The sequence below is a fragment of the Acanthisitta chloris genome, unplaced genomic scaffold (assembly GCF_000695815.1).
Source record: "Acanthisitta chloris isolate BGI_N310 unplaced genomic scaffold, ASM69581v1 scaffold39523, whole genome shotgun sequence".
In the NCBI taxonomy this organism is placed as follows: Eukaryota; Metazoa; Chordata; class Aves; order Passeriformes; family Acanthisittidae; genus Acanthisitta; species Acanthisitta chloris.
Genome location: NW_008667271.1, coordinates 25,878 through 53,780, shown reverse-complemented (window position 1 = coordinate 53,780; position 27,903 = coordinate 25,878). Strand labels below are relative to the sequence as shown.

General features: G+C 43.6%; 1 protein-coding gene across 1 annotated transcript in view; it reads left to right on the top strand.

Annotated features, from left to right (window-relative positions):
- Positions 1–11,864: 11,864 nt before the first annotated feature.
- The window catches only part of LOC103800068 (methylcytosine dioxygenase TET1-like), a gene marked incomplete at its 5' end in the record, with an annotated part of 30,435 nt that continues 14,396 nt past the window's right edge, over positions 11,865–27,903 (top strand). Inside the window, 5 exons of the mRNA XM_009072432.1 lie at positions 11,865–14,376; positions 15,501–15,591; positions 16,220–16,313; positions 25,119–25,327; positions 26,244–26,394. Of these exons, the coding sequence (XP_009070680.1) occupies positions 11,865–14,376; positions 15,501–15,591; positions 16,220–16,313; positions 25,119–25,327; positions 26,244–26,394 (3,057 nt within the window). The remainder of the gene's footprint in view (positions 14,377–15,500; positions 15,592–16,219; positions 16,314–25,118; positions 25,328–26,243; positions 26,395–27,903) is intronic.

Below are 27,903 nucleotides of genomic sequence, written 5' to 3'. Positions count from 1 at the left end.
TGCGGGTCGGTAATACGGTCGGCGGCGTCCGCCTTTGTGACCACAACTTACTGTGCAATTTGATGTTTTTTTAGGTCCTAACAGAAAACAAAAGGCCTCAGAGGAGGAAGCAAAGAGTTTTAAAGGTAACCGATGATTGCTTTGATATTTATCCCCCCCCGTTAGGCAGCGTTTTCTTGCCATGTCCCCGAGCAGACCAAAGGGTTAACCGCTGGGTACTGGCACTTCCCAGCTCTTCACCAGATTAAATGATTTTAAAAACACAGAACGTGTCCTTCTTTTCCTCTTTCTGTCCCGCATGTTGTAGGCATGTTTGAACTCTTCTGCACAAGTCTGCAGATCTAAAGTTTGCTTTCCGTGCATTGAAGGTTCCCTTTAATTTCCCTTGTTCCTCGCTTGGTACTTCCAAAGGTAACAGTCGAATGTTTCTAGCCTACAGGTTTTATGGCATCTGAAATTTCATGTGAGCAGCCAAGGTTATAATGCAAGTCAGGTCAACAAATGCAGAATTTTTATTCTTACTTTACTGTAGTTTTGATTTAGGTTTTTTCTTTGAACTTTAGAAAGCCTCAGCTGAAACTGAAAATTCTGTAAACTTACAAGACCCTTCACTTTCAGGTGGCAACCTGTTTCTTCAACACTTCTGAGATGGCTGTCTCACAGTAACTATCCATTGGTGCTTCCAATAGAAGTGTCTCAGTTTTCATAACAAAATACAGACTTGCTACACTTTTGCAAAAAAGTACCAGGCACCACATTGATATTGCCTCTTTAGAATGTTTTGTACAGAGAGAAGTCATTAATTCTGTTGCTGCAAGCTAAGACGTTGGGGAACGCGTGGTGCGCATAAGATGGGTGGTATGTGTAAGATGAAGCTAAGGAAAATGAGAAAAGATATGTTGTTAAACTTAGTTTGTAGAACTTACTTTTCTACCTTAGACCAGCTAAATGTGATATAAGGTAGTTTAGTATTGTTTCAGTACACTAAAATTTCAGAAGCTGCTGTACGCAGCGGATTTGATCAAAGCTGAACAGTCTGTAGTGTTACTTGGAAACATCCCATTTTCTTACCAGTCTTCTTGTCACTGTTACACATTGTAGAAACTTCGGTAAGACAAAGCAAAGGTTATGTAGGGAACAGATAACCTAATTTGACTTGCATGTGTGTCCAGCCACAAGGGTGCCTGTCTTTTCACGTGGGAGGAGTTGTGCGAACCACCTACCTGTATGTTAGCAGTGATGGTGGCTGTACAACACCAGCAACTGCTTTTTGCCTTGCATTAAATACAAAAATGCACAAAAAACTAGCATTTTCATTAAGTCATGGATATGCTTTTAATTATTCATTTTAATTACTGCTGCTCTTGTAGCATACACAGAGATGTGACTGCAACTTGAAGCATTTGCTCATTCTGTTTTGTGCAGTTGACTGTAGCGGGCCAAAGAAGGAGGGTTTGTAAATAAGCCATTCGGTTTGTGATGTGTAATTGGTGACACCTATTCTGCCATGAAAAACATAAATTTTTTGGTCACAGATGTTGTGCCTGGTGTCTGTCTGCAGTAGGGTTCATAGTTGGGTCTTGAGATTTTCCTCTTGAGCTCCTTTTGCCACCGCTTGTGACTGGATGGCCAAGAGGTTGCTATGTAATATGATGCTGTTGATCCTCTCATTTCCAAAAAAAGGTTTTTTTCTCCTGTGGCTCTTAAATGGAAAGGCTTGTCTGGTTCTGTGTGTGTGTGTAGTATCTGTGTCAGTCCTTGGGCCTGGGTTTATTTCTGGTTTGACTTTTCCTTTGCTGAACTGATTTTGCAGTATTTCCTCTTTGGTTTTAGGTACTAGTCTTTGTGTTTTCTAGTATTTGTCTTTGTTTTGTGGCACTGAAATGTATTTACACCAAACAAGGCACAGTACCTCTGAAGGCATCTTGTACACTGCTGGGCTGGGGTTGGTGGGATCATCCTTTGTTTTTGGTGGGGATGCTGGAGTTCGGGCGCCTTGAGTTACTTTGCAGCTCTGTCAGCCTTCTTTGCTAGGACAGTTCTATAAATACAACATTCTGGTCTGTGACTCTAGCGTGGCTCCCCTTGGTGATGGGACTGCCATGCAAAGTGGTATTGTTTTACCTGCTGAATTACAGCTTCGGTGTTTGAGTAAATGATTGGCAGTGATTTGGGGCACCTGTCCATCAACACTTAAAATTTCAACAGAATATATCCTTTTTTGTGTGTTCTCTTCAAGTAATATTCTTAGCTCTCTCAAAGGAGGATTTTTGGTACTCTCTTCCAGTAGTACCTGGGGTTAGTATTTCTTCAGATCCTCCTAGGTTCTGGTAGATGCACATTTATTTACCCTGAAGGGGCTTGTGCTCTTTCTGATTGTACTGCTTAGGACCAAACTCCGTACAGGGTGAAACAGGCAGTGCTTTCCTGTTGAAGACGTATTGGACAGGTGTCAAGAAGACTAAGAGTGATCCATACTGTGACACTGTACCTTTTGTTTACTATTAGCAGTTTTCCACACTTGTGTTTTAATGCTTGTTTCTGGTTATTGGAGGAGTTCTTCAGGAAATTCTTTGGAAAGAAGAGTTTATGCCATAAATGCTGCATTAGGTTCTCCATTTTAATTCTGAAAAGGCATCTGAAATGTTCATCACTTGCAGCAAGCAATTGCTCATTGTAGAAAGTGTTTTGTGAGACCATAGTAATGGATATTAACAAAAGAATCTACTTAGTTTTCCTTAGGGTTTATATTGTGTGCTTTCCCCAGCTAACCAGACACTAATTTTATTCCTGGGAATGGAAAAATCTTTATAGCAGGGATTAATACTGAAAGGTTGATTTGCCTCATTTCAAAAGGCACATTGTACACCCTGCTTTGCTTCTCATCATCTTTCTTTCAGCCACTTAGGGTGTTCTGGCTCAGTTTGGGCAGTGCAGTGCACCTCTCCTTAGCGGTGGGGAAATGTTTGCAAGTTCATTAACACAGAGCTCAGGAGAATGGGACAGTTGCACATGGCATCATGTTGTCAGGGAGATCTTCACTTGGCATGTGTAGGCAGCAGTGGCACCAGCAAGGAAACGTTCCATGGATCAGGAGACGAAGTAGTGTCCGTGGTCTTTGCATGGGTTCTGTGGAGCCAAGCCTGCCTTCGAGAGGGATGGCTGCAGGTATTTGCTGCCCTGATGGGGATTCTAAAGCAGCAAAAGGAAGAGAGGAAAAAACAAAACCAAGGGAAAAAAAGGGAAGATTCAGAATTATATATGCAGCACAAATTGAGTATGGTCTTCGTTCTCTGCGTGTTTGTGCATAAACACTGCAGTAGTAATCCAGGGCACCAGGAAAGTGTAAACCATGTCTGCTTAAACTCCCTAATATCCCTTCAGTTCAGCACAAGCCAAAAGCCAGGGGTGACTCACTATGTAGAACTTTTACTTTGTTCATAAACATCATATGAGGAACAGTAAAAGTTTAATTTCCATCAAAGCCACAAACACGGTTAATTTTTCCTCCTCTACACAGACAAAGTGTAGTCTTTCTTGTAAAAAACAACCTTAAAGTGTAAAATTTAAGGGTGACTTGGCAGACCTGCTGTTGCCCTTTTTATGATGCAGCTTAGTTTTGCTGTTGAAAGAAACGAAAACTAACACTTTAGTTTGGTCAAGGTCATGTGTTAACAAGGTTTAGGAACGTAACTGCTAAGGTTCGTGATAATGGTTTGAGTGAGCAAGGATTGAACTGATTTGGAACACTTATGCTAAATTATAGTGTGTGGTTTTAGTACAGAATTCCTGCCAGAATAGGTAACTGGAAAAGATTAGATTTGTTAATTTTTTTCCCCCCCTTAAACTAAAATACGAGCAAGTCGCTGGAATTGCACTGCTGAGGAATTTCTCTGGGGAAGAAGACAGAATGGTGCAATGCAAGTTGGAGAGGATGTTGTCCAGAAAACACTTACTTGTTATGTGTTTTTAAAGGGATGTTGTTACCTTGGAGCCTATCCCTTCAGTAAATACCAATGAAAATTGCTCTGACTGCTGGTTCAAAGTGCCTGTTGTTTACATGCTTTTTTGCTCCCATTTTTGGCAGGGAGAGATTACTTTTGGTGTTGGAGTAGCCTACACAAATTAATTAACTTTTATTTTTAAAAACAAGATAAGTAGCTGTTAAAAAACAATTCAGGTATCATTTTTTTGAAAGAAATATTGTTCTGATTATGATCTTTCTCAGCTCGATATGTGTCTGTCTAAATGGAAGTGAGTTTTTTTGCTCTTGCTAGGCTCTTGCAACCAGTAGGTGGGAGCAGGCGTGGTGCTGGCTGTGGTTTGGTAGCACCCTTCCACGTACAGCCTCCCAGCACTTCCACATGGATGCACTCCTGGGAATGTACCAAACATTTGCATGTTTTGTTTCTACAGTGCTGCTAGGACTACTCGTGTACATAGACATTTTATCGAGTACAGTCCTAACAAAGAAGGCCTTTGTAAGGGGTCTGTAAATTATTAATCTTACTGTAGTAATATTCTAATCCTCATTTTCCCAGCCAGTTTCTGGTGGAGTCAAAGCCTGTCCCTTGTGGACTTCTCCTTGCAGCGCAGAACAAGCTGGATGGATGAACCCATGCTGTCCTTCCTGTGCCCCCTCTTCCTGCAGAGCTGCCTTACTTCCCTGCTGCTCCCTCTGCCATCCGCTTCCTCCTCAGGACCCTGTGCTGCTTGCTCAGCAGCAACACTTTGCTCCTCTTTGCCCCGCAGCTCCTCAGAATGTTGAGGGAAGGGACACTGTCCTTGGAGAGGAGGCCAGGGAGGAGGGGGGTGTCTCTTTTAGCTGCAGCAGAGCAGTGGTGAGGACAGTGGCACTCCTCAGGGAGTGGTGGGTGCAGCGGCAGGGCGAGGCTGGGGAGGGCCAGCCTGAGCCTCGTGATTGCAGTGGGTTTGGAGGGGCTTGCACGTTTTGAATTGCTCTGTGTTGGTAGATCTTGACTATCACAGTGTGTTTTAGTGCAGCGCCAGCCCTTCCACTTCATTGTATTTAGAGGTGGAGTGTCTGAAAAAAGGTAGAAAATGTGTTTGTGATCAAAAAAAATGTTGTAGAATACTCAGTAAAAGCCACACAGCGTGGGAAGGAAAGGGAATGTACTTGTGGAGGTGCAGGTCAGTTGTGTAGGTATATTGATATGCTCTCTAGATGTTCTTAAGGAAGTTTCAGCATTACACGGCTGGTTTCCTATTCTAGGTGTGTTGGTTTTTTGATAGTCTTTGAATTCACTACTGAATTGTGAGCTTTAATCAGTTCTTGTACTTGCTGTATGTAATGTGGGCTTTCAAATACCTGAGATAGCTTCACTAATTCCAGTAATCACTTACCAGTTTGCTTGTCCATACATTTATGGACAGCTGATAGCTAGAAAATGCGTTGAAATTGCACACTGCCTGTTTAGGATCTGATACCATGTTGCTAAGCAAAACTGTTTATTGCTTTTAGTAATTGATGTGGGAGAAAACCAGTGAGAAGCTCCAAACTCACCTGAGTGGCAGCAGATTTTCTGCTTCCTTGATTTATTTTTCTTATTTCTTTTTGCCATGGTATACGAAGGTTGTTTATTGTTACTGAGTATGAGAAAGTTAGTTAATTTAGCAGATACTCCCGCAGCAACTTTCCCATGGACATTAGTAGGAGCCTTGCCTGTGTAGAGACCAAAAGATTTAATTCCTGTTAAAATAAATTCCTAACTATAGAATTTCATTAGGAAGGTGAGAAGAATTCATGCATTTTTATAAAAGTGTTTTCTTTTTAAATGTCAAACACATGAAACTTAACCAATACAAAGAAAGAGAAAACATGATTTGCATATAAGCAACTAACAATAATCACTTCTCATTGACCTGTGAAATTGGTGCCTAGACTATATTTGGGTGTCCTTGTTGTCCTAACAACTTTGACATTAAGCCTTTTAGAATATTAGGGTTTTTCAAGGCTGACTTAAACTTGAGTGCTTCGTGTCTTGACACCGGACTGTGAATTCCTTTCCACAGTGTTTTGTTGGTGCTATGTGATGCTCTAGTAAAATGTGGCCCTGGGTTTATTTTTCCTAGAATGAGGTTTTGCTGAACTTGTGAATAAGAGGAAAAACTTCTGTGTTCACGTTCACAAGTGCACTGTAAGCATATTTAAAGCCTTCACTTTTGTAGTAGATGATCACTGAGTTCTGCTGTGCAAACACCACCGTTGCAGTGCTGCTGCAGAACGACACTGCTGCTGTTCCAGCATGGGAGGAAAGCTGGTGCTCCTGTGAAGAGCAAGTGGAAGTTATGTGCAGTGCCAAGTCTGGTTTGAGCTTTACTTAAACCACAGGTATGCTAGCTCTGAGACAGAAGAGGAAACGTTCTTAGACTTCTTTTCTTCATAAGAGTAAGCAAAACATAGATGCAAGATATTGCTGCAGTCTCCTAGCTTGGTGGCTCGAGTGGTCAGCGCAACTGTTTCTCAGTCTTTGAATCTGAATTGCCCTTGGCTGCTCGTCTGACATACCTGTCACCAACCTTTCCATTGCTAAAGAGTATTGGTTACTCCTTTCAGTCTTGTGGCCCCTCATCAGCTTTAAAACCAGACTAGAATGGTGGTGTGTGTCCTTAGCAGTTCAGGTCTGAAGGCAGCTACTGGCCTGTAGCAACTTGTAAACAACAGAATTGGTTGTGCAACAGATGGTGGGAGGCTGAAACCGGGTGTGAATTCAGGAGCTGAATGTCTTCCTGGTTAGGTTGTTGAAGCTCTGGAAAGTTACTTGGTTAGTGTAGCAGTTGGGATCTTTACTGCACTGAAACTGAAGGACAATTACCTTGTATCAGTTTGGTTCACATGTGCTAGACCCAGTCAAGATCATTGTGAGCACTTGTTCTTGTGCTCAGAGTTGTAAGACTGTATCCATTTATTTGGCTTAATCATCATGTTTTAAAAATAGCTCAAAGAACTTGAATTTGAGAATTCCCATGGATGAAAAGTGCATCAAAGCCTCTAACAAGACGCTTAAAAAGTTCTGGCCTTAACTTAAAGTCACAGGGTCACTTTTGTCTGCTAGAACAAGGAGCCCTCTGTAATCAGCATTCTTTTCCACATAGACTGAGCAGGAGTTTGTGGCTTTTCAATTTTCTTTTTCTTTGGTAAATTGCAGAGACTGAGTAGAGAGTGAACTCGAGCCTTTCACTTCAAGCTGTTTCACTCTTTTGTCACTCTTGTGGTCCTCGAAGGCCTCTCCAGCATATCAATGTCTCACTTGAATTGGGGATGCCAGAACAGGATGCTTTATTCCAATGGCAGGTGCAAAAGTGCCAAGTCCAGGACAGAATGTAACCAACCTTCTCCTAATGACGTTATTTATGCACTAACTCTCTCGGCCATGAAGTTGCAGCAGGAGTTTCTGTGGTTCCTGTGCAGTTGATGCACAGCTTCCTGAGGTGCAAACAGACACGGTGCTGTGTCTGTTGTTGGATACACACCTGCTCCTGTAGCCGTAAGGCAATGGCTGTCTCACGGGTTAGCTAAGGAAACATCATGTCTGGTCTTTTAATTATTTGCTATTTTTTTAGGTATTAATTTCACTCAAATCCTTGTTAAGAACGTTACCCTTGTCTGTGATGTGTTCCCTGAAGCCCCAGTTAGGAATACTGTGATGATTCCCCGTTTACGGCGAAGGGGCAGGTGGCACCTCCTTCACACTGCTGATGGTTTCATGGCTGAATAGGCCACAAGAGACACGAGCTAGGATGGGTAATTCAAAGACTGAATTTCTTTCGTGTCTGCTTTTGAGTTAAAGCACATTAGGGGAAAGTTCTGTTGGGGAATACACATTGCTGCTGATTGTACCATTTTTCTTTTGTGGCTTAACTGAGTGCTATATTTTCCAGAGCTGCCAGTGTTTCTTGGAGTGCTTGGTTTCAGTGTTGAAAAGAAATGACTGAATAATGCAAAACACCAATAAAAACCAAAAAATGTGTCTATAGCTTTCACAGCATCCCACCTTACACTTGTCTCTGTACTAACCAGTGCATGGCTTTCTACGTAGCACTCGACGCAAGCAGCTGTTTCTCCACACCTGTGCTCTGTCTCCCTGTTGCCTGTCTAATATCTTATCTCCTTATCCCTGTATATTGGCCGTGTCCAGTGCAAGTCCTGGATTCCACTGAATTTCTGTGCGTCCTGGGGAGCAGATGCTAGACATCTGGCTACAAATTGAATAGAAGTCATATCTGCTGGTCAGCTGGCTGGTGCCTTCTCATCCTTGGTGAGGCAGTGACGTCTAATATTTGAACCATGAATAAAACACCTGGTTTGAACGTTAGATAAAGTACATTTGTTTTTTTTCCAAACGTTTTTTCTGAAAGCAAACTTGGGTTGTGGTATTTCAGCTCTGAGAAGCTGCTAGCTCTGTGCCAGTGGAAGGGGCATTTGGAGCTGGTTGCATGGCTGCACTGGTGCAGGATCCAGGCTTATCCCTCGCCCTGCAGTGCGTACACGCTTCGCACGCGCTCGTCCTTCGTGCTGGTGAGTGTTGTGACCTGGGAGGACCTCCCTTTTGGGTTGTCCGAGTTACTGGCGCAAACTAGGGGGTGCAAGTATTGTTTGGTCAGTGGGGTACAGTGTTCTCCTGGGGACCTGGGCAGAATCCTACAAGGGAGGGCTAGTTTAGGAGACTTAGTGTTGGTTATCATGCTGCTCATGATGACCTGCTTGTAGAGCCATTTTATCAGTAGCTGGTTTGGGGATTGTCTGTGGGAGTAATTGATTCTGGTGGTGTCCTTCAGCACAGTGTGTGTTGTTAGCACCCACCGAGGTTGGACAGGAGAGACACAAACCCATGTCCTGTTCGCTGTTGTGCAGGAGATATGGACATGTCTTTAGGGTAGCTTTAGTGTTGTGTTTTGATTGTGAATTGGTGAACTCTTTGCATTACCTCAGGCATCTTGTATTAGAGGAGAAGTTACTATTAAGTCTAACCTTTTTCAGAGTGTGAAATGACTGGCTGTACCTAGCTTTTCACATGTGCTGGAAGCATTAGCTCACAGAGTAGATCTGTGTGTGTATGTAAGAGATAACATCTGGATGAAGTTTAAGTAATACAGCAATGGCTACAGCAGACTGTGCTTCCTGTCCTAATAGCACAAACTACTGCAGAGCCTGAGCATGATTTGTATTGTATCTCCTGACAGGGTAGTCATCTCCTTAATGAGAAAGAGAGGAACTTACTAGTATCGATCTGATTTATTGTTCAGCTTTCCATTGTACTTGTGTAAAAGCTTTAGAAATCAACCAGATCAGACTTAGGTGCTTCATTTCCATGAATTCCACTGTTGCTTGAAACTGTGGTATCCTTGTCTGTAGTTTTCACTACATTTATTTTGAGTCCTGATTCAGGACTTGCAGATAGATTGCCTCTAGGCTGAGGGGAAGAATTAAACGAGCTCTGTCCCTGCAGGTATGTCTGCATTTCTCTTTTGCTGGGAAATAATCACTTCACGTATTAACAGACTATCTAGTGGCCTTTTCTGTTTGAGAGAGGAAAAGTGTCTTTTAGGACTCATTGCAGTTCAGTAACAAGATATAAAGCAACATAGAGCTCAAAAGACAGAGTTTGTTTAAAACAGTATTTACTCTTCATGCGGAAAAATAAAATGCTAACTAAGTCATGCCAGTGATATGATTAATATGGTTCTTTTTTCTTCCTCATTGCCTGTGCACAGCTTGCAGTAATGGTAGTGGAAAATAGGATGTATGAGGAATAATTTTATTTTAAGAGTAACCCCACTTTGCTGCTGGGATCACTGGGGTCTTACAGGGCCACCCTGCTGCACCTGTGCACTACAGGCAGCTGAGGTGCTCATCCTGACTGAGCGTGGCAGTGCGTTTTGATCCGGTGAAGTGTTTAATTGAGAAACAATGTTGTTGAGAGGAGTGTGATGACACTTCTGCACTCTGTGCTATCAGTGGATTCTGTTGGGTCATCTGATCTCTGCTAGTCATGGATGAACCCTTCTCCTTCCCCCAACCTCTCATTGCCCCCAGATTAGCAGTCTTGGGTTGTTAGTTTGCTTTAATGTAGTGAACAATCCCTCTTAACAATGAAGAGGATACAGAACGTGTTGTTGAAAGCATGCCAATGATGAAGAATTAGTTAGACTCTATTTGAGTCTAGCTCCTCAGCCTCCTGATTGACTAAATAATATTTAATGACAACTTTATGTGGTTGGGCTAACTTTTGGGTTGGTAGAGATCTTAGATCTACTTTTGCTGAAGGAAGCACACCAGTTCTTATCCTAGTTCTCCTGAAGTTACGTTAAGGCAATTGGATTCAGCCTATGCACAGGTATAGAATTGTTGGATTTTTCTTTTCTGTGGTGGACCTGCACAGTGTTTTCTGGTGCAGCTGTAGAGACCTGTGTGATGCATTTACACCTGCTAGCAATACAGCAATATGCTTAACCTGTTCAGCTTTTGCTCCATGATTTCCTGGGTCTGGGGATGATTGGTTGAAAATCCAGAGGATCCAGAGGAGCTCAGGCTCACAGCCTGTTAGTCAAGATCTGTGTGTAATGAAAGAAACATTAAAAAAGGTATTTTTGTTATCTTTTGCTATGCAATTCCCATAGATTTGATTTAGCTGTGTAGGTGCTGGACATATTTTTCCATAGCATTTCCTTGAGAATTGATGATGCCTTATAATATCTAGGACATGCTGTGGATTTCTGGCTTTGTGTTTTATCAGTTGCGAATCAGTTGCGAGGTGAGCACTGAGCTCCAGATGGAGTTGGCCCCATGTGCCTTGTCTTGCTGGGGGTTACTGGCAATTTCATCTTAATGGTTATAATTAATCATAAATCTGTTTTGCGTTTGGTTTTGAGTTGTCTGCTCAGAGCAGCCCATGCCCTCTAGTTGGTACAATGGCAGAACCATGTCTGGTTTCACTGAATGGTTTGTTAGTCTGGGTGCTGTTTTCTGGGCACTGCGATGATGTTGTGTGCCGACATGTGGTTAATTAGCCTGTTGTGTTGCTGTTAATTAGCCAGTTGCATTGCTGGTATCTGATTTGAGAAGCAGTCCTGGTTTCCTTCTGAAGGCTGCAGATGACATCTGAGATGTAACAGTCAGATGAAGTACCACCACTGTCTGTTGGGACTTTAAATTATTTTTTAAAAGGAAATTCAATATAAATAGAAATAAAATTTGTTTAGCATAATAAACAATAAATAATCAGCCTTTACTGCTGATTCTGCCTATGTTTCTGCCTTAATTTTCTTTTCACTTTGCGTAGCTCCTTATTTCATATCCCTCAAACTGCCTTAAGGCCTATACACATACTCCTTCCAGGACATAGTGTTCTGGCTCAGTCTAGATTTTGGCATTTTTTTGGCTACATGAATTGTGTAGTATCAGTGAAGATAAATAATATATGCAGTGAAATATGAAACTTTAGTGTTTATTAAAATACAGTTCAGGATCGCTTACATGAGAGACTGTTGAAAAACCTGGAAGTTTCCATCCAAACACAGAAACTAAACACTGTTTAAAGAGTAACTTCCAGGTGAGCTGATGTAGATTGTCTTATTGTTCATTTCAGCTCAGGTTTTGTCATTTTTTTTAAGGACTGAAGGAAGAATGGCTGGTTTTGAGGCTCAGCAAGAGGTCCAACCAAGTTGGCCTTCAGGGCCAAAGTCATGACTTCTTGTTTTTTTCCCCAATGTCTGTGCCTGTGCTTAACTAGGATATTCCTCATATCTGTCAAAGTACAGTTTAATTACTGTAACTCTTATGCTTCTTATTTTTAATGCTTTAACAGCTGTTAAAACAACTTTTTATTCTTATTATTTCATAGGCAAATTTAGAAAACAAACCGGTAAATGGCCGCAGACCAGAACTCATGGAATGCAGCATATGTGGTCATGGTGAAAAATACAGGGTGAAAACCAACCATGCAGTACCCATTGAAAATGTGCAGTGCAAGGAGAAAGAAGGAATGACAGGCTTACAAGCAGAGGAGTGGGCACGGAACGAGAAGGCGTCTTTCGGCGTGCGTGTCAATGGCGAGATCCACGCAGCAGTGGTGGGCGCCGAACACTCGAACCACGGCGACGACTCAGGAGGAACAGGCTCTCCCAGTCAGTTAGCTGAGCCAAAAAAATCATTTGCACAGACCATCAAAAATGGCATAAAACCCCTACATTATTCACCACCAGAAACAGTTGCTTCCTTGAAAAATGTACCCGTAGAGGAAAGTACAGATTTGACGAGCAGCTTCCATGTGCAATGGATGAAGGGCACCAATCTGAATAAGGTAGCGAATGCTCTGACAACTGGCATTGGGTGTGTTCACCCAGAAAATCAAGGAAATGTTTTAATGAAAGAGGAAAACTGCACTTGCAGCATCTCTGATGGTTCTGATAAGTCAGTTTTGCAGACAAGTTCCATTTTGGATCTGCAGGAAAACTTACGTTGTCCTCCACTGCCTGAGGAGGAACTGCAGGCAGGGAAGGATGACTTTAAATTACCTAATGTGGAGACACAGCCTGAGGAATCTGCACTCCAGACGACTTTCTTGTCCCTGATTAAAACCAGAAATTTGACTGTGGAACAAGTTGTGGCTATTGAAGCTTTAACACAGTTGTCTGAAGTCCCTTTAGAAACATCTTCGCCAGCTAAAACTGGAAGTACTGAATGTAGGGGAGAAACAACCTCCAGCTTGCTTCATAGTTTTAAAAGGGATATCTCGTCCTCCTTCACATCATCTGCTTTAAAAGAAATCAAAGACACTTACTTGCAGAATGAGCAACAGCTCTTGGCTCACTGTGCTCACTCACAGAAGCAGCTCTGTAATAAGGCAGTGCTGTACAACGGTCAAAGTTCAGTGTCTGAACTGCATGATAAACCTGCCAGTCTGGCTGGGGAAAGCTATAGATTACAGTTACCCTCAAGAGATACCAAAACTTTATCTGACTTAGCATCTAATGCAACATTGTTTTCAGGATATGCTACCAAGAATTGTGCTCACCATCCAGGTGCCCTTGCACAGTATTGCAATGCTTCCCTTAACACCCAGCAAACAAGGAATGACTTGGAAATTCTCAACCAGTTAGAGCAGAAGCCAACCTGCAATGATTTGAACTTGAAAGCTAGTTCTTTGACTAAAGAAGGAGGAATTCACAGCCAGGATGAAGAGGATGTAGCTGCACAACTAACTCAACTTGCAGCGCTGATTGAATCAAAGCAGGAAAATTCAGAGCAGAAGAAAGACATAAAGACATCACTGCTCAACCTGATATCACACGAGAGGCAGCCAAAATGTAAGCAAGATGTGTTGCAGAAAAAAGAATCCGTATTTTTTAGGCATAATTATAGTTCCTTATTGTTAAAGCAAAAACAAGCGACAAGTAAGAAAGGAAATGCTGTGCCGTGGAAACCAAGACACAAAAAGAAGCCTCAAGAAACATGTTATCAACAGAATAATCAAAACCAGCTAGAGCTGTTGCCGTGCCAGCACAGCGAGTTGCAGGACATTTGGATATCATCAAAACTTCACAAGCTTGGTCAAACCATGCCACAGGACTCCCGAGCCGCTCCGTCTGAAAAAAAGTCTCCAAGAACCAAAGCACAGAGAGCACTTGGTCAAAATACTTTAACATCACAAGAAAAAGCTAGGCTGTTTCTCCCCCAAACGCAGATAAAATTCCACAGGTGTTTACCTGAGGCACAGCAAGAGAAAGAAAAAGACAGGTTGTTTGGCTGCCAAGTGGTAAATGAGCAAACGAGAAGTGCAGGCTCCGGTGACTCCCTGCAAAATGAAGTTGTTGTGCATAGCCAGCATAGCGACTCGTCCTCCTGTCATCCTCTGGCTGTGTCCCAGCTGAGAGCAGCATCCTTGTTGAACAGACCAATTGAAAACCTACCCATGTTTACAGAAAAATGTCATTCTCAGGTACAGCAAACAGCAAGCGTCTGCCAGGCGCATCCTTTGCCTCCGACTGGCAGTCAGTCTAACCCGAGAGCTCATGACACGCGTGGGGAAGACACAGCCTATGTCCAGCAGGTCACACAGCTGGTAGACCCAAAGTCACAGGTGGTGCCTGTTCCCTGTGGTGGGGCACAGGTGCCAGGATCTGCTGAAGCTCTCAGGAACATGGAGTGTGCGGGCAAGGCGACCATTCTGACATCAACCAGTTTGGGTACTGACCACCCACAGAGCACGGGCGACTCAGGGTGTTCTCCTGCAAAAAACACGCTCAGCAGTTTCCTTGAATCACCTATGAAATTTCTTGATACCCCTACAAAAAATTTAATAGACACACCTACAAAAAAAGGCCAGTCTGAACTGCCAACCTGTAACTGTGTTGGTAAGTGTTTCTGCTAACTTTTGCCTGTACCTTTCAGGTGGAGGTATGTTTGTGTTGTGTACATGACAGCTGTTGCAAAATAATCAGCGTTTCATCATTAGGAAATGGGAGGAAATTATTTTTTCCCTTTCTGTAACTTTTGCCTGGTGTTCTTTGGTCCTGCAGTGCACAGCAGAATGGAATATTTTTGGCATTGCAACTGGCAGGTTTAAATCCTCCACTGAAATTTAAACCCAGGAGGAAAAGGAGTTTTTTCTCTTTGTTGTGTTACCGTTGTTGTGCTTTTTCGCTATATCCAGTTCTGATTGGAATTGTCTAGAACTAGTTTTTGCCTGAGTGGGCTGGGCAGAAGTTTCCCAGTATATTGCCATTGTTGCCTAAATGCTGTTAGATGACCAGGAGAGCACAGCTGTGGGTGGTGTGGTTGCTGTCACTGTCAGTCCTGATGGTGCCATGTCCTGACACCTCCTCCCGGAGGGAGATTGGGGTGGCTGAGGTGAGGCCCTGAGTGCAGCAACTTGTGGTGCTGGATGAGGTGTCAGACCAAACTCGGCCTGAGGATTTTGCAGACACAGCTTGGCTGAGGGTGTCAGGCATGCTGTGTTGTCAGTCTATCGAGGCACACAGATGGAGAGACAAGTCAGAAATGTAACAACAAACTGTACATGGACAGATTGTTTCATCTTCGCTTTCATGTTCTGAATTAACAGAGCTAGTTGCGAGGCCTGGATTGTGTTTTCTGTCTGTAGTATGTGACTGTCAGTTAATTTATTTCTCCCTGAAATGCATTAATAATGTTTTCCTATCAACAAGCATATTGGGAAGCTTGCTTAGTCAATGCATGCCAGCTCTGTAATGAAAGGGCTGAAAAACATTGCTGCAGTTAGGGTTACTTTATAACATTAAAATACTAGCAGGTCAATAGGAGGGAATGAGTCTAATGCTGATGTATCTCAGAAAGAGTGAGAAAATTGTCATACTCTTTGTTCATTACATTTCAGGGTCAAATTTAATGTATTTTAATTTAATTTGGAAGGTGTTTCAGGAAACCATTTCTACGTTTACTTTTAATGGGGTAAATATATTTTGTATGTGCCAACTTAGTTTCCTCTTCCTGCTTACAGAGCAAATTATAGAGAAAGATGAAGGCCCCTATTACACACACCTCGGGACAGGACCGAGTGTTGCTGCTGTGAGAGAAATAATGGAGAACAGGTGAGGAAAATTCAGCTTTTAATGCTCATTGTATGCTTGACTGTTCAAACGGGGAAGAACTAGAGCTCTGAGAAATTAGGTCCTTGTCAGCTTTGTTTTTCTGAACTTTTTCAGTACTCATCTGTGAAGTGTTTCCTTGTTCAGATGTGCATGAGGTGAGCACCAGTGTTTCAGTTGCAAACTCCTGTGTCTTTGCTGAGCCCTTGCAACCTCAGGGTTGAAGTTCAAGTGTGCAGTGTGCCCTGAGGTGCCTTGGAAGCCACTAGGAAGGACAGAAAGCAGCAGCTGGCAGAGTTAGCTTTTCTAGTGTCGTACATGTCAATGAGCTGTGACTACTGCAAAGGAAAAGGTGACATTACTGACTAAGTGCACTAGGATTTACAGGCAGGTAACATTTTCTTCCCCAAAAAGTTATTTCCTTAGTGGCAGAAGTTTGTTTTATCATCAGGGAGATATGAGCAGCCACTCTTGCAAATAGGATTTTTAAATTGAAAGACTTTATAAATATTGTGGTTTTTTTCTGTTCACTGTAAAAACAAATTAATTATTCTTGAATTATTGAAAACGTTTCCTGTTTTAAAATGTTTCCTGCAGCAGTTTGTTCTACTCATGAACTTTTTTAACGCAGGTATGGAGCAAAAGGAAGTGCTGTAAGAATTGAGGTGGTGGTTTATACAGGAAAGGAAGGAAAAAGCTCTCAGGGGTGTCCAATTGCCAAGTGGGTAAGTTTTTGTGTTAAATCAGTAAAGTTGCTTTGTGTGGCTTTTAAATATCAAATGATGTGTCATCCTTGAGCTCAAGTACAGTCTGATCTTTAATGAAGTCTGGTTCTTTAACTGATAAAAAAAGTCTGCCTGAATGAGGAAGCCAAGGAAAACATTTTTTAAATTTTTTTTTTTTTGACTTAAGGTGTGGTGCTTCGTGTTGTACTGTGATTTGAGTGTGAAAGAGCAGCTGGGCAGGGCCAGCTGAGGTGATGGGGAGGGGTGAGGAAAGTTGGAGTGTCCTGTGAAATGTGTTACTGGGAATGGGCAAAGAGAAAAAAAGGATGGGATGGTCACTCAGGAGAGTTGGAAAACTAGGGAGTAATGTTTTTTAAACTCTTCTCAGTTGTATGAACACCTGAAGAGAGTGTGATGGGTGAGGAATTTCAGTCTCTCATGCTAAGGAGTTCATTACTGCTTTTGAGGAACTGAACTCAGTATTTGAAAATGCAAATCTTGTGATGATAGGTTTCACCCAAGTCTCGTTTCCCATTGCTTCATAGGAGCCAGGAAATGAGGTACAAGCTCCAGGAGAGAGCTTGGAAAGAATTGCTTGTCCTTACTCTGTACTGAAACCACCAAGGGCAGTAAAAAGTAGACTGGAAATATTGTAAGCTGAGTTTTTGAAAATAGTGAAAGAGCTTGGTTGTTAAAGGGAAAAAATTACTGCTGTATTTAGGAATTTCAGACTTGATTTCAAAAATCGTGAAGTTAACTGTGCAGTTGGTAGGGAAGTGTTTGTAACTGTGTGACAAAAATAAGGTTATTCCATGTTTTATGGGAGTGAATTTGCATCTTAAATGTTTACTGCTTGTGTTTGGAACAGTCAAAATATGTTTTTCATGCTCATTACATAACCGTTGGCAATGCTAATTTTAATCCTTTGGCAGAGCATGTTTGGGTTTTGGCTAAGGCCAGAGAAACTTGCTGGAGCAGTTGGTTTGGCAGCGTGTGGAAAGCGTTCGCTGTGCACTTTGACCCTTGCAGCCACGAGGCTCTGTCAGCTCACAGAGACCTTCACTGCCCCGTGTGCAGTGTCCCTTGGCACAGACCCGTTCCTGCCTTGCGGGTGCACACGCTGTTCCCTCGGGGCTCCTGGGAGACGCTGCCGAGAGCACCACCCTGGAGCTCATCTCACGCAGATGGGATGAAAAACGACCTGCTGATCATACTGAACTGTTTTTTCCCAATTAATTTTCTCTATTTCATCGAGATTATTTTGTCATATTGGTTCATCAGAAACATTTTAAAATTAAAGGAGGCTTTCTAAAATCCCTCTGTCCACACACCGTTCTGTCAGGGACCGCGTTCCGTAACCGTTCTCTCCGCAGCTGGTTTGGCACAAGTGACTCCAAACATGCACCTGCTGTGTCAAACACTCACTGGGACAGGCTCCTTTCCCCCAGGGTAGCTGATGTTCTCCCCTTAGATCTTGGGTTACCATAAACATGCGGAATCTTTTTCACTCTTGATAAGAACTAAACATATCTTCTGTTCTTTTTTTAATGTATTATATTTTAGGGTGGTACTTTGTCCCTCTGGATGTGACCCAGAATGCTTCTGTTAGTTACAGCTAAACATTTTTGGTGCTTGTTGCCCGGGGTTTGAAACCTGGTGCCTGCTGTGTGTGTAGGCATGAGAGTGACAGAAGGGTGATCTGCTGACCCGCTGCGTTCTGTCAGCCCTGGTTTGTTTGAAGGGCAGTGTTCATGGGGCTTCGGGGCCTTTTGCAAGTAATTTCTCAAACTCTTTCAGTTGTGTATTAGTACTTTATATAAATAGCAAAAAATAGGGGTGGAATAAAAAAACCTCATAAATATTTATAAAATATAGTTCAACTTGAAATTAGTCCTGTGCAGACACAAATCTGGTATTAGTGTCTTTGCAGTAGTGCTTAGACAGCTCACTGTTGTAATCAAGATTTTGCAGATCACTGAACTGATAGGAACTTGTAGCTAAATGCCAGAAACTATAATGTATTAACTGCTGAATGAGCCTTAATAGCAATAAGTTGTTCTGCAGATGCAGAGATGAGGTGTTTTTTTTCAGTTTGCTAGTTTGGCTTGAGTTGAGAAAGTCATTGAAATTCAGAAGGTACTCCTGCTTTGACTCTCCACATGCAAGTTCCCGTCAGTATGGAAGCTATGGAGGACAAGGAGCTGTGTCTGCTGCTTTTTTGTGCCCTGCTCGGGGAGGGGCTTGGCAGGGCTTTGTTTGCTGTTCGGATAGCTGTATTACAGCCTGGTCACACTGTGTTGGTGTGTGTATCTGTGCACACACTGCCTTCAGTGTTTTCTACATACAGAGTCAGACCAGTTTGTTTGGGACAAAAATGGTTTTAGTGTCATCCAAAGTAAAGCTGTTCTTTAAGTGCTGCAATGCTTTGAGATTCAAAATTAAAGTATGGTGAAATAACAGTAGTTAAAACAATGCGACCCCTGAAGAAACAGAGCGGATTTGTATTGCCATCCCTGTCGGACCAAGTGCAGCTCTCCATGGACCACGGTCTGACGAAGGCAAGATTGAGGGAGAGTGGCAGGGAAGGAGAATACAAGCTGAAGTTTGTCCTCACGCCTGCAGTATTGGTGGCACGACTGTAGGAGAATCACCCTACACGTGTGCTGTGATCTGCTTGTTTGGAACCAGCACAGCACTGCTGCAGGTGGCAGCTGGACACGAGGTGCTGACGGATCATGCGGTGATATTCCTGTAAAAATAGCTAAGGAACTTCACAGGATTGGGTTGTGGTACCTGTTTGGTGCTGACTCTTTTGGTGTAGTCTGCGAGCCCTGAGAAGAGGGAATTTAGCAAAGTGGAACTTACTTCCATTGTAATATCTCCTAGGCATGCAGAGAATAAAACAATGTCACGTTTTCCAGTAAGAAAAGAAATTGATGTGGTTTAGTGTGTGTGTAGGGGTGAATTAGGAAAAAGGAGGGCAGACAGTTCTGCTGCACCAGACCATTTGTGCTGTCAGAATCTGCCAGAACAGCAGCAGGTTTGAACAGCACTTTGAACTTTGTAGGTTGTTAGGGAATCGAGCTTGGCAGAGGGTCTCATCCTGTGCAGAGTCCTCTGTGCATGTTGGAAAACTTGCAGCCAGCAAAAGGAATCACCTGTTGCAGGAGATTGTCTCACTTTAGAATGCACTGCTGATACCCTGCAAAGCAGACATAGCTATTTTACTGAACAAATTCAGAACAGGCTGGAGGGAATAACCACATGGAGGTGAAATCAACTTAAAATGGACCTTGTTGTTGGTTCCATTGGGGTTTTTATAGTCCAGTAATTTACAGCAGAGTGTTCAACTCGAAATTAAAATTTTGTGCTCTTTGCTAGTGGTGTCTGGTCTGTATCATGTTAAAGTCAACACAGCAACTCCAGTGATTGTAACGGGAAAGTGGTTCCCCATCCACGTGGTAATTGGGCACCTGGCACACCCAGCTGCTTCTGCAGTCTGGCTCAGCCACCCACCTAAGTGGTGCACGTGCTAATTGAGACAGGACATTTTTATTCACAGTATACTCACTCCTTGTTCTAGAACTCCTGCCAAGGAAGGAGAACTCAAGCAAGTTTTATTGATAGTGTAACTTTACTGATGTTGTTCATTGGAAACCATTCAGAAGTGGTTTGAGAAGAGTGGGAGACACTGAGGTGACAAATTGCTGATGTTGCTCAGGATAATGAAGAGGAAGGACAGACATAATGGAGAGCAGGAAAGACTTGTGATCCAGAACAAACGGCCACTAAAGTACTAGATAAAACTCACTTGATAAGTCAGACACAAAGCAATGCTGCAGTTCCATGCACACGGTGAGGTACGCTAGGTCGTTACTGCTGGAGATAATGGTTCATTAGGCATTGAGTTGTGGTGGAGACAGCAGAAGGAGTTGGTCAGAATTACTGAGGAGGAACAAAAAAACCCACCAAACACAGTTCTCCCCATGAGAAGGCATGCTGCCCCCAGGCTTGCACACTGCCCTGTTCTGGTTTCCCAGCTCAAGAAAGCACAGCAGAACTGGGAGAGAGAGACAGGTTGTTCTGGTTTCCCAGCTCAAGAAAGCACAGCAGAACTGAGAGAGAGAGGTACAGACTCCTCAGCCTGGCAGAGAGGGAAGGGGAGAAAGCAAGGGCTGTCTAAAGTCTCCAGTGGCATGGGGAGATGAACAGCAATGTGTTATCCACAGTCTCATCCTGGATCAAAACCAGAGGAAACTGAGCTCAGCATGAAGCAAAGGTAATGTTTTTTCCAGCTCAAGAAAGCACAGCAGAACTGAGAGAGAGAGGTACAGACTCCTCAGCCTGGCAGAGAGGGAAGGGGAGAAAGCAAGGGCTGTCTAAAGTCTCCAGTGGCATGGGGAGATGAACAGCAATGTGTTATCCACAGTCTCATCCTGGATCAAAACCAGAGGAAACTGAGCTCAGCATGAAGCAAAGGTAATGTTTTTTCTTTCACATAGTCTGTAACTAAGCTTTGCCTGGGAGTGTAGTGGGTGGTAAAATGCTGCAGAGATTTAGAAGTGAGTGGAAAAATGCACAAAAGGCAAATCCTTCAGAAGCTGAGAGTGTGTGTTCCCTGAGGGTGCTGGTGGATGGCTAGAAGGTGCCTGGCTTTGGTGAGAAGCATCTCTACATCCCAGTGCCTTTCTTGCTGCTCACCCTAGGCAACTGCTGTTAGTCACTCTCAGGGGCAGGGTAAGGCTCGATACTCTGCTCCTCTGACTTTGTCTTGTTCTTGTATTCTTCAATTTTTAGCATCGCTTTCAGTCTCTTCACTATCCTTTTATGCAAGGGAGTGAAAAAGCTTTTCCTCTTGTTTATCCCTTATCTTGTTGCTAAACTGCTGGAGCGAATTCTGCACCTCTTCAATAAATATGCTGTAGCTTTTGGCTCATACTTTCTGGTAAGAAAGTTGGGTGAGCTCAGCTGTTTGTGGCCTGTTGAAACAGGTTTAGCTGTGGTTTGTTGCCATAATAGCTGTTGATTGTCTTTGTGTCTGAGCTGGCTGGCTGTGGCTCACCTTGAGGGCTTGCTCATATTCTCAAATAGCAGAGCCTGAAAATATCTGGGCTAGGTGACGAGATGAATTACTCAGGTTGCTGCCCTCCTTTGGATGTACACACACAATGTGGCAGTGATGGGTGCACAAATACAGCACTGGAGGGATGGATAAGACTTGGATTTGAAGATGATCAGAATAACTGAACATCCTGCCCAAATCAGCAGCGTACAAGGGTGGTACTGGTGGTGCTGTGTGTGCATAAGGAGGCTCTTAGGAAGGAGGTGTGGCCATTTCAGTGTTTTCTGTTGCCCTAGACACGGCTACATGAGCACACAGGTGGGGGAGTGGGCAGCCTGGAACTTCATGCCCAGTTGCTGTGAGTGCAGAGTGAGGCTGGCAGGTACCAGTCAGGCATTGTGGAGGAGTTGGTGAGGTTTTGTTGCTTTCCTGAAGTGCTGTGTTGCAGCTGAAACAGATTGTATATCGCTACTTGGGAGTCTGGATACTTAGTACTGATGTGGATACTTAGTGCTGATGACAGCTAGTTCTTGCTGGAATGAGTCTTGGGGTAACCTGGGCCTGCCTACCTGCAAAAAGCTGACCAGAGCATCATAGAATAATTTAGGCTGGAAAAAACCTCGAAGGCCAATGAGTCTAACCATAAATCCAGAGCTGCCAAATCCAAATCCATGTCATGTCCCTAAACATCACATCTACACATCTTTTAAATCATAATTTAGGCTGGAAAAAACCTCGAAGGCCAATGAGTCTAACCATAAATCCAGAGCTGCCAAATCCACCACTAATCCATGTCCCTAAACATCACATCTACACATCTTTTAAATCCCTCCAGGAATGGCTCCACCACTGTCCTGGGCAGCCTATTCTAATGCTTCACAGTCCTTTCTGTGAAGAAGTTTTTCCTAACATTCAATCTAAACCTTCCTTGGAGCAACCTGAGGCTGTTTCCTTTTGTCCTGTTGCTGGTTGCATTTAACTGTTACACAATGCTTCACAAACCTATTGCAAGTCTCTTTTGTTGACTGTTATTCTTCCATGTGAGTCACTCAGTCATGGTTAGCTTGTGTGGAGAACTCATTGCAGGGGAAAGTTCTTATTTTCCCATTCTAAAAACCAAAAGTTCCTCCATTTAACAAATATTTACTTTCTCATTCCTTTTAAATGCATTGGGGACCAAAATGAAACCGAAGTATTAAATTATTTACGTTATTCCTGTTGTTAGCTCCATTGCAGAGATCATGAGTAATACCAAAAGCGTTTGGACACAAGGTTTGCCAGCTGATCTGTGTGTTGTTCCCAGTCTGAGGAAATGCTCCAAAGCTCAGTTGTCCTGCTCCAAAGTGCTTTTCTGTCCCCCAAGAATGGCACTGCTGTGGGTTTTCTGCCAGGAGAAGGCTCTGGGAATGTCAGGGCAGCATCAGAGAGCAGAGTGGCTTCGGCCCTGCCCGGCCCACGCGCCTGCAGCGCGCCTGCAGGAGCTGGGACTGTGCTGGGGCAAACTGCTCTCCCGAGGCCTTACAGGAGACAGCAGTGCCTCGTCTCTGGAGACAGCAGTGCCTCGTCTCTGGAGACAGCAGTGCCTCGTCTCTGGAGACAGCAGTGCCTCATCTCTGGTAGCAGCAGGGCAGGAGCAGTCTAGGTGCAGGGTCAAATGTGTGTGATGTACCTGAGCCACAGAAACGAGATGCAGACAATGAATCCATGAGCTGGCTTTGCTGACTTTATGGCCTGAAAGGTGGTGGATTCTAAAATGTTTTGGGATCTAGTAACAGTGTGACATTCCCTACTCTATGCATCATGAAGCAAATTCCAGCTATGTTTAACCCCAGGAAAGTGTGATCTCAGATTAAAGGAAGCTATAAATTTGCTTTGTGTTTTTGTCATTTTTCCTGGACACTTTAGAACTATATGAGAAAAGAAAGGCAACCTGATGTTGTACAGCACCAGACTTGTTTGTTGAAGTTGCAAAGTCTAGAAGAAAAAAAAAAAGAAAAAACCAACCAACCAAAAAAAATCCTACCCCAAAAAGCATCATCCTTCATGCCTAATAACAAAGTGAAGTTCTGACTTGAAGGAGCTGTGCTGCCTCAGGAACATCAACCTCTCATTGACATGAAGAACCTGTATTGGCTGTCACCCATAATAAATACTCTGTAAACCTCACTTAAATGTACATGAGTTGGATTATTTTTCTTCCTTTATAAAAAAATATTGAACTGTTGGTCAGTCAGAACCAAGATTCCTTGTGAGGAAGGTGTCTCACAGGCATTTACTTGTGTTCTCAAAGTTCAGGGCTGATTATAAGACTGTGTGATTAACTCTAGAAGAGTGACACTTTATTTCCTGACACAAATTAGCTTTCAGCTTGCTTCTTCCTGCTCAGCCTGCACAGATTCCCTCTGAAACTGTTCATCTACTGCTGACCTTTTCATTTGTAGATGAAATGCAAGGGTGCTTTGGTCCCTGCTGTTAATGAGCAAAAATGACATAGATATTCAGAGCTGATCAGTCTAGGGGTCCCATGAGAGTGACAGTTGCACACCTGGCAACAGAGCAGCTTTGACATCAGCCCCACAGGGAACATGCCTGAACACTGGGATATTTGGAAGTTTTCCAAGGGTAAGTGACACTCTGCCTTCCTGCTTTTACAGTCCCTGACTGTGTTATCTGTGGGAATTCTGCTGATGGAGAGGGTGCTGGGTGATGGACTGCTTGCTCAGAGCAAGTGATTGTGGCAGAGCTGGCAGAGAGATCTGCAGTGCAAGGGCTTGTGCACACAGAGAGGAAGAGTCTGCAAGGTCCCCTGCCCATGTACGACAGCTGAGGAGGAGAATAGAGCCTCTACTGCCTGAGACAGGCTAGGCCTGATAGGTTGGAAACTTCACACTGGGGTGTTGACACCTTTGCTGCAGGCCTTGTGCAGGCTGTGCTGGCTAAAACATGTTGGAAGAATAAATGGACGTATTTTTAAAGATTGTTCTAGTATTACCTAGCTTTAATGCTTTTTTTGCTGGTCTTAAATGCAACTCTGTTTCGGACTGTGGCAAAAACCTAAATATGGGAGAGTGGGACTGTCTAGTTCTTTGATAATTTCCCTCTTTTTATTCAGTGGTGTATTGTACCAACCATACTTACTGTCTCTGTGTTGGGCAGGGATTGCTTTGTATGTCATACGGGTACTCCGGTAAGAATTTCAGTGTAGGTAGTCAGGGGTATGTTCTGAAAAACCCATTGCTTCCTTCACTGAGAATGTAGGTTGTGTTCATCGCTTTCTTCTCACCCTGCTTTCCAAACAGGAACCGTCGTAGGTGCTGATGTGTGACACTGGTATCCACCCTGACACTTGCACAGGTGTGCACTGGGGTGTGCTTCCACACACCTGCCCTCTGGGGCTCAGCACTGGCTTCTCTGTGTTGTTCTCGATGGATCCGTTGTCACGGGATTATTGTTTCCTTCTCGAGGTTATTTTCCTTTTCGTGCATCTTCTTTACTGTTTGTGTACAACGGCTAAAAAATTCCCTCCTTCTGTAAAATGCGCTGCTATTTCTTCTGCAGGTAAAAAGGCAACACAAACTCATGTTCGACACCAGAGATGAGTATGTGATGCTGTCCCGGTCCTGCTTGCAGATGGACACTCTTGGGGCACTAGTATTTCTTGCTTTTCCAGGCCTTGTGTCTCAGAGAAGAGCAGCTCGTTGTTGCCTGTGCTTCTCCAAGAGTAAACAGAATGATTCTTCCAGGTGATACGAAGAAGTAGCGACGAGGAGAAGTTGCTGTGCTTGGTACGTCAGCGTGCAGGACACCACTGCCAAACTGCCGTCATCGTGATCCTCATCCTGGCCTGGGAGGGGATCCCTCACCTGCTGGCAGACACGCTGTACAAGGAGCTGACGCAGAGCCTGCGCAAGTACGGCTGTCCCACCAGCCGCCGCTGCGCGCTCAACGAGGAGTAAGTGACCGTGGCACTGAGCGGCTCTGCCGCCTCTCGAGCGTGCCGCAGTGCAGAACTTGGCAATTCGGTGCTTCGAGTAATACAGTAAATACACAAAAGCTCATTTAAAATTCCACACTGCTGGGTGTCACTTCAGTATCAAGCCTCATTCCTGGCTTTTCCTAGAGGAAAGGCTCTCGAGTGCTAGTGCATGTGCCATGCCCAGGGCAGAGGGAGGCAGTGCACTCCTCTCCTGGCTGTGTGCATGCTCCCAACAGACAGCCAGTGTGCCCTTCGCACACACAGCCAGCTGAAAGCTGCGAGATGGTGGTGTGTGACTTTTGAAAATAGATGTGAGGTTGAATACGTGAAATAAGGCTCTTCCCCGCTGTGCCTCTGAGAGGAATATAGTCTCATTGACTCAAGAATCTATTGTAGCTGCAGTGCGGCCTTTGTGTTGATTTCTGTGCAGCCCACATTGAACAGACTCCCATAGCTGTATGGGCACCTGAAGCTAATGTGTTCTTCAAGGGTCCACTCTGAAAATCACATCCATTTGGAGTTAATGGTGTTTCTACACATAACACAGTAAGTATTGGGTTTAGGGGTAAGCTTTAGTAGCAGGGCTGTTATCTTGGGCAAAAATGTTATCAACTGAAGTCAAAATGAAAGTAGCATAGGTGAATTATACAGCTATAACTGAGTATTGGGGGTTGAGGCTGTCTTTGTGGGAAGAAAAGTCAGTCCTTTACATACGAATGTTTCCTCGACAGAATATCTAGTTAAGCCATGTATTTTATAAATTCCTTTTTTTGTTGTGCTTTGTAGTATTAAAAGAAATAGCAAATAGCATTGACCTAAAAAAACCCCAAACCAAACAAACCCAAGAGCTGCAATGCTGGCTGACCTCATGTGTCTTTATTTTCTTTCCTAGTCGTACTTGTGCATGTCAAGGACTTGACCCAGAAACTTGTGGAGCATCATTCTCATTTGGCTGTTCATGGAGTATGTATTTCAATGGCTGTAAGTTTGCCAGGAGCAAAAATCCCAGGAAATTTAGGCTTCTCACTGATGACCCTAAACAAGTAAGGTTTATTTAATTTTTTCCCTCCAAATACTTACTCTGATGATTTTCAGAACTAGCCACCCCTTCTCTCACACATGTATGCATAGCTTATCACACCAACACCCAACTAAATGTTTTGTAGCTGTAGTATTTATCATTTCTGCACTGTATGAAAACTCAGTGTCACTTGCTATGTATTTAAATACCCTCAAATTATTTTTAAATTCTTCTCTGCACACACATTTAGTTCACTGTGCAACTCTGCTTGAAATGGTAATTCTCTGTATGACATACAGCTGAAGGGTTTTCCTAAGGACCCAGACTGCAGCTCAGAGACAGAGATACAGCTAATACAGGTCTGTGGGCAGAGCAGGCTCTGAGAGACCTCTGCCACCGAGGGCATCGCTGCCTCCAGATCTGCAGCTGCCACCCTGAGCTCCTTCGGGCACCTAGCCAAGCACCAGGGGCTTGCACTGCATTCCCATACTCCTCTTTTCCATGGAAGTGGTTTTAAAGCTTCTGGATTCTGCAGCTGAGAGGGGATGAGGATGCACAGGCACTCCATATCAGGACGTGCGTGCACCCTGAGACTGCCACTGTGCCCAAGTACTGACGCTGGGGACAGTGGTGAACGTGCAGGTTGTCACTGCATCTCGAAGAGCTGAAATTTCTGGTAAATAATTTTTCTCTTCAGTTGGTTTTGCCATTTGTTTTTTCTAGCACATACTTCTTTTAGCTAAATATTGGCTATTGATGACTTTGCAGATGAAATAAAGCAGGAAGTATAGCCAGTTAAGAAGACAGTTTGAAGTCCAAAAGATTTGGATCATTTGAGGCATGAGATGGAGTGAAATGGGGTTATGGGTGTAATATGCCTAGGTAATGGTACCTAGGACAGATATCCTACTAGGAGGATAAATAACTAAGTATATGTTACCTTCAAAGCAGTGCAGAAAACCTAGTGGGAGCCATTTCCAGCTGATAAACTGGCTGTGGTACAGGTTAAAACCACAGCATAGTTTTATAATGCAACATCACACCGTAAGTCTCCTGGTGTTCGTGTATGTTGGTGTTCACGGTGTGTGGTGATAAGTGGTCAGGGTTTTTTTAAACAAAACAAAGCAAGCTGTTATTTTTTGCCACTCTACACTGTGCAGAACGGAAGCTGTGCTTCTCTCGAGGCTCAGTGCTTGGAGGAAAACAAAGCAAGGGAGTATGTCACCACCCTCTGCTTTCCCAGCTGGCTGGTGATTTTCCAGGAAAAGCAAAAACTTAGGATAAGATTTTGGGATTGTTTCTGTAAATAAGAGCTTAAATGTGACACTGCCATAGAAGCCCCCCTGGCTGATCCTGCGTTTAGATGGCTTACCCCAAGGAAGGGAATATTCCTTCCAAGTCCAGTAGGTATTTCCACAAAGTCCTGAATTTTGCACCCCCAAAGAACAAAACAGTTAACAAATGTTCCTGGTGAGGGTTCTGTTGCACTATGAGAAATGTACCTCTTCCTCCCTAAGAGCCTAAATTAGTG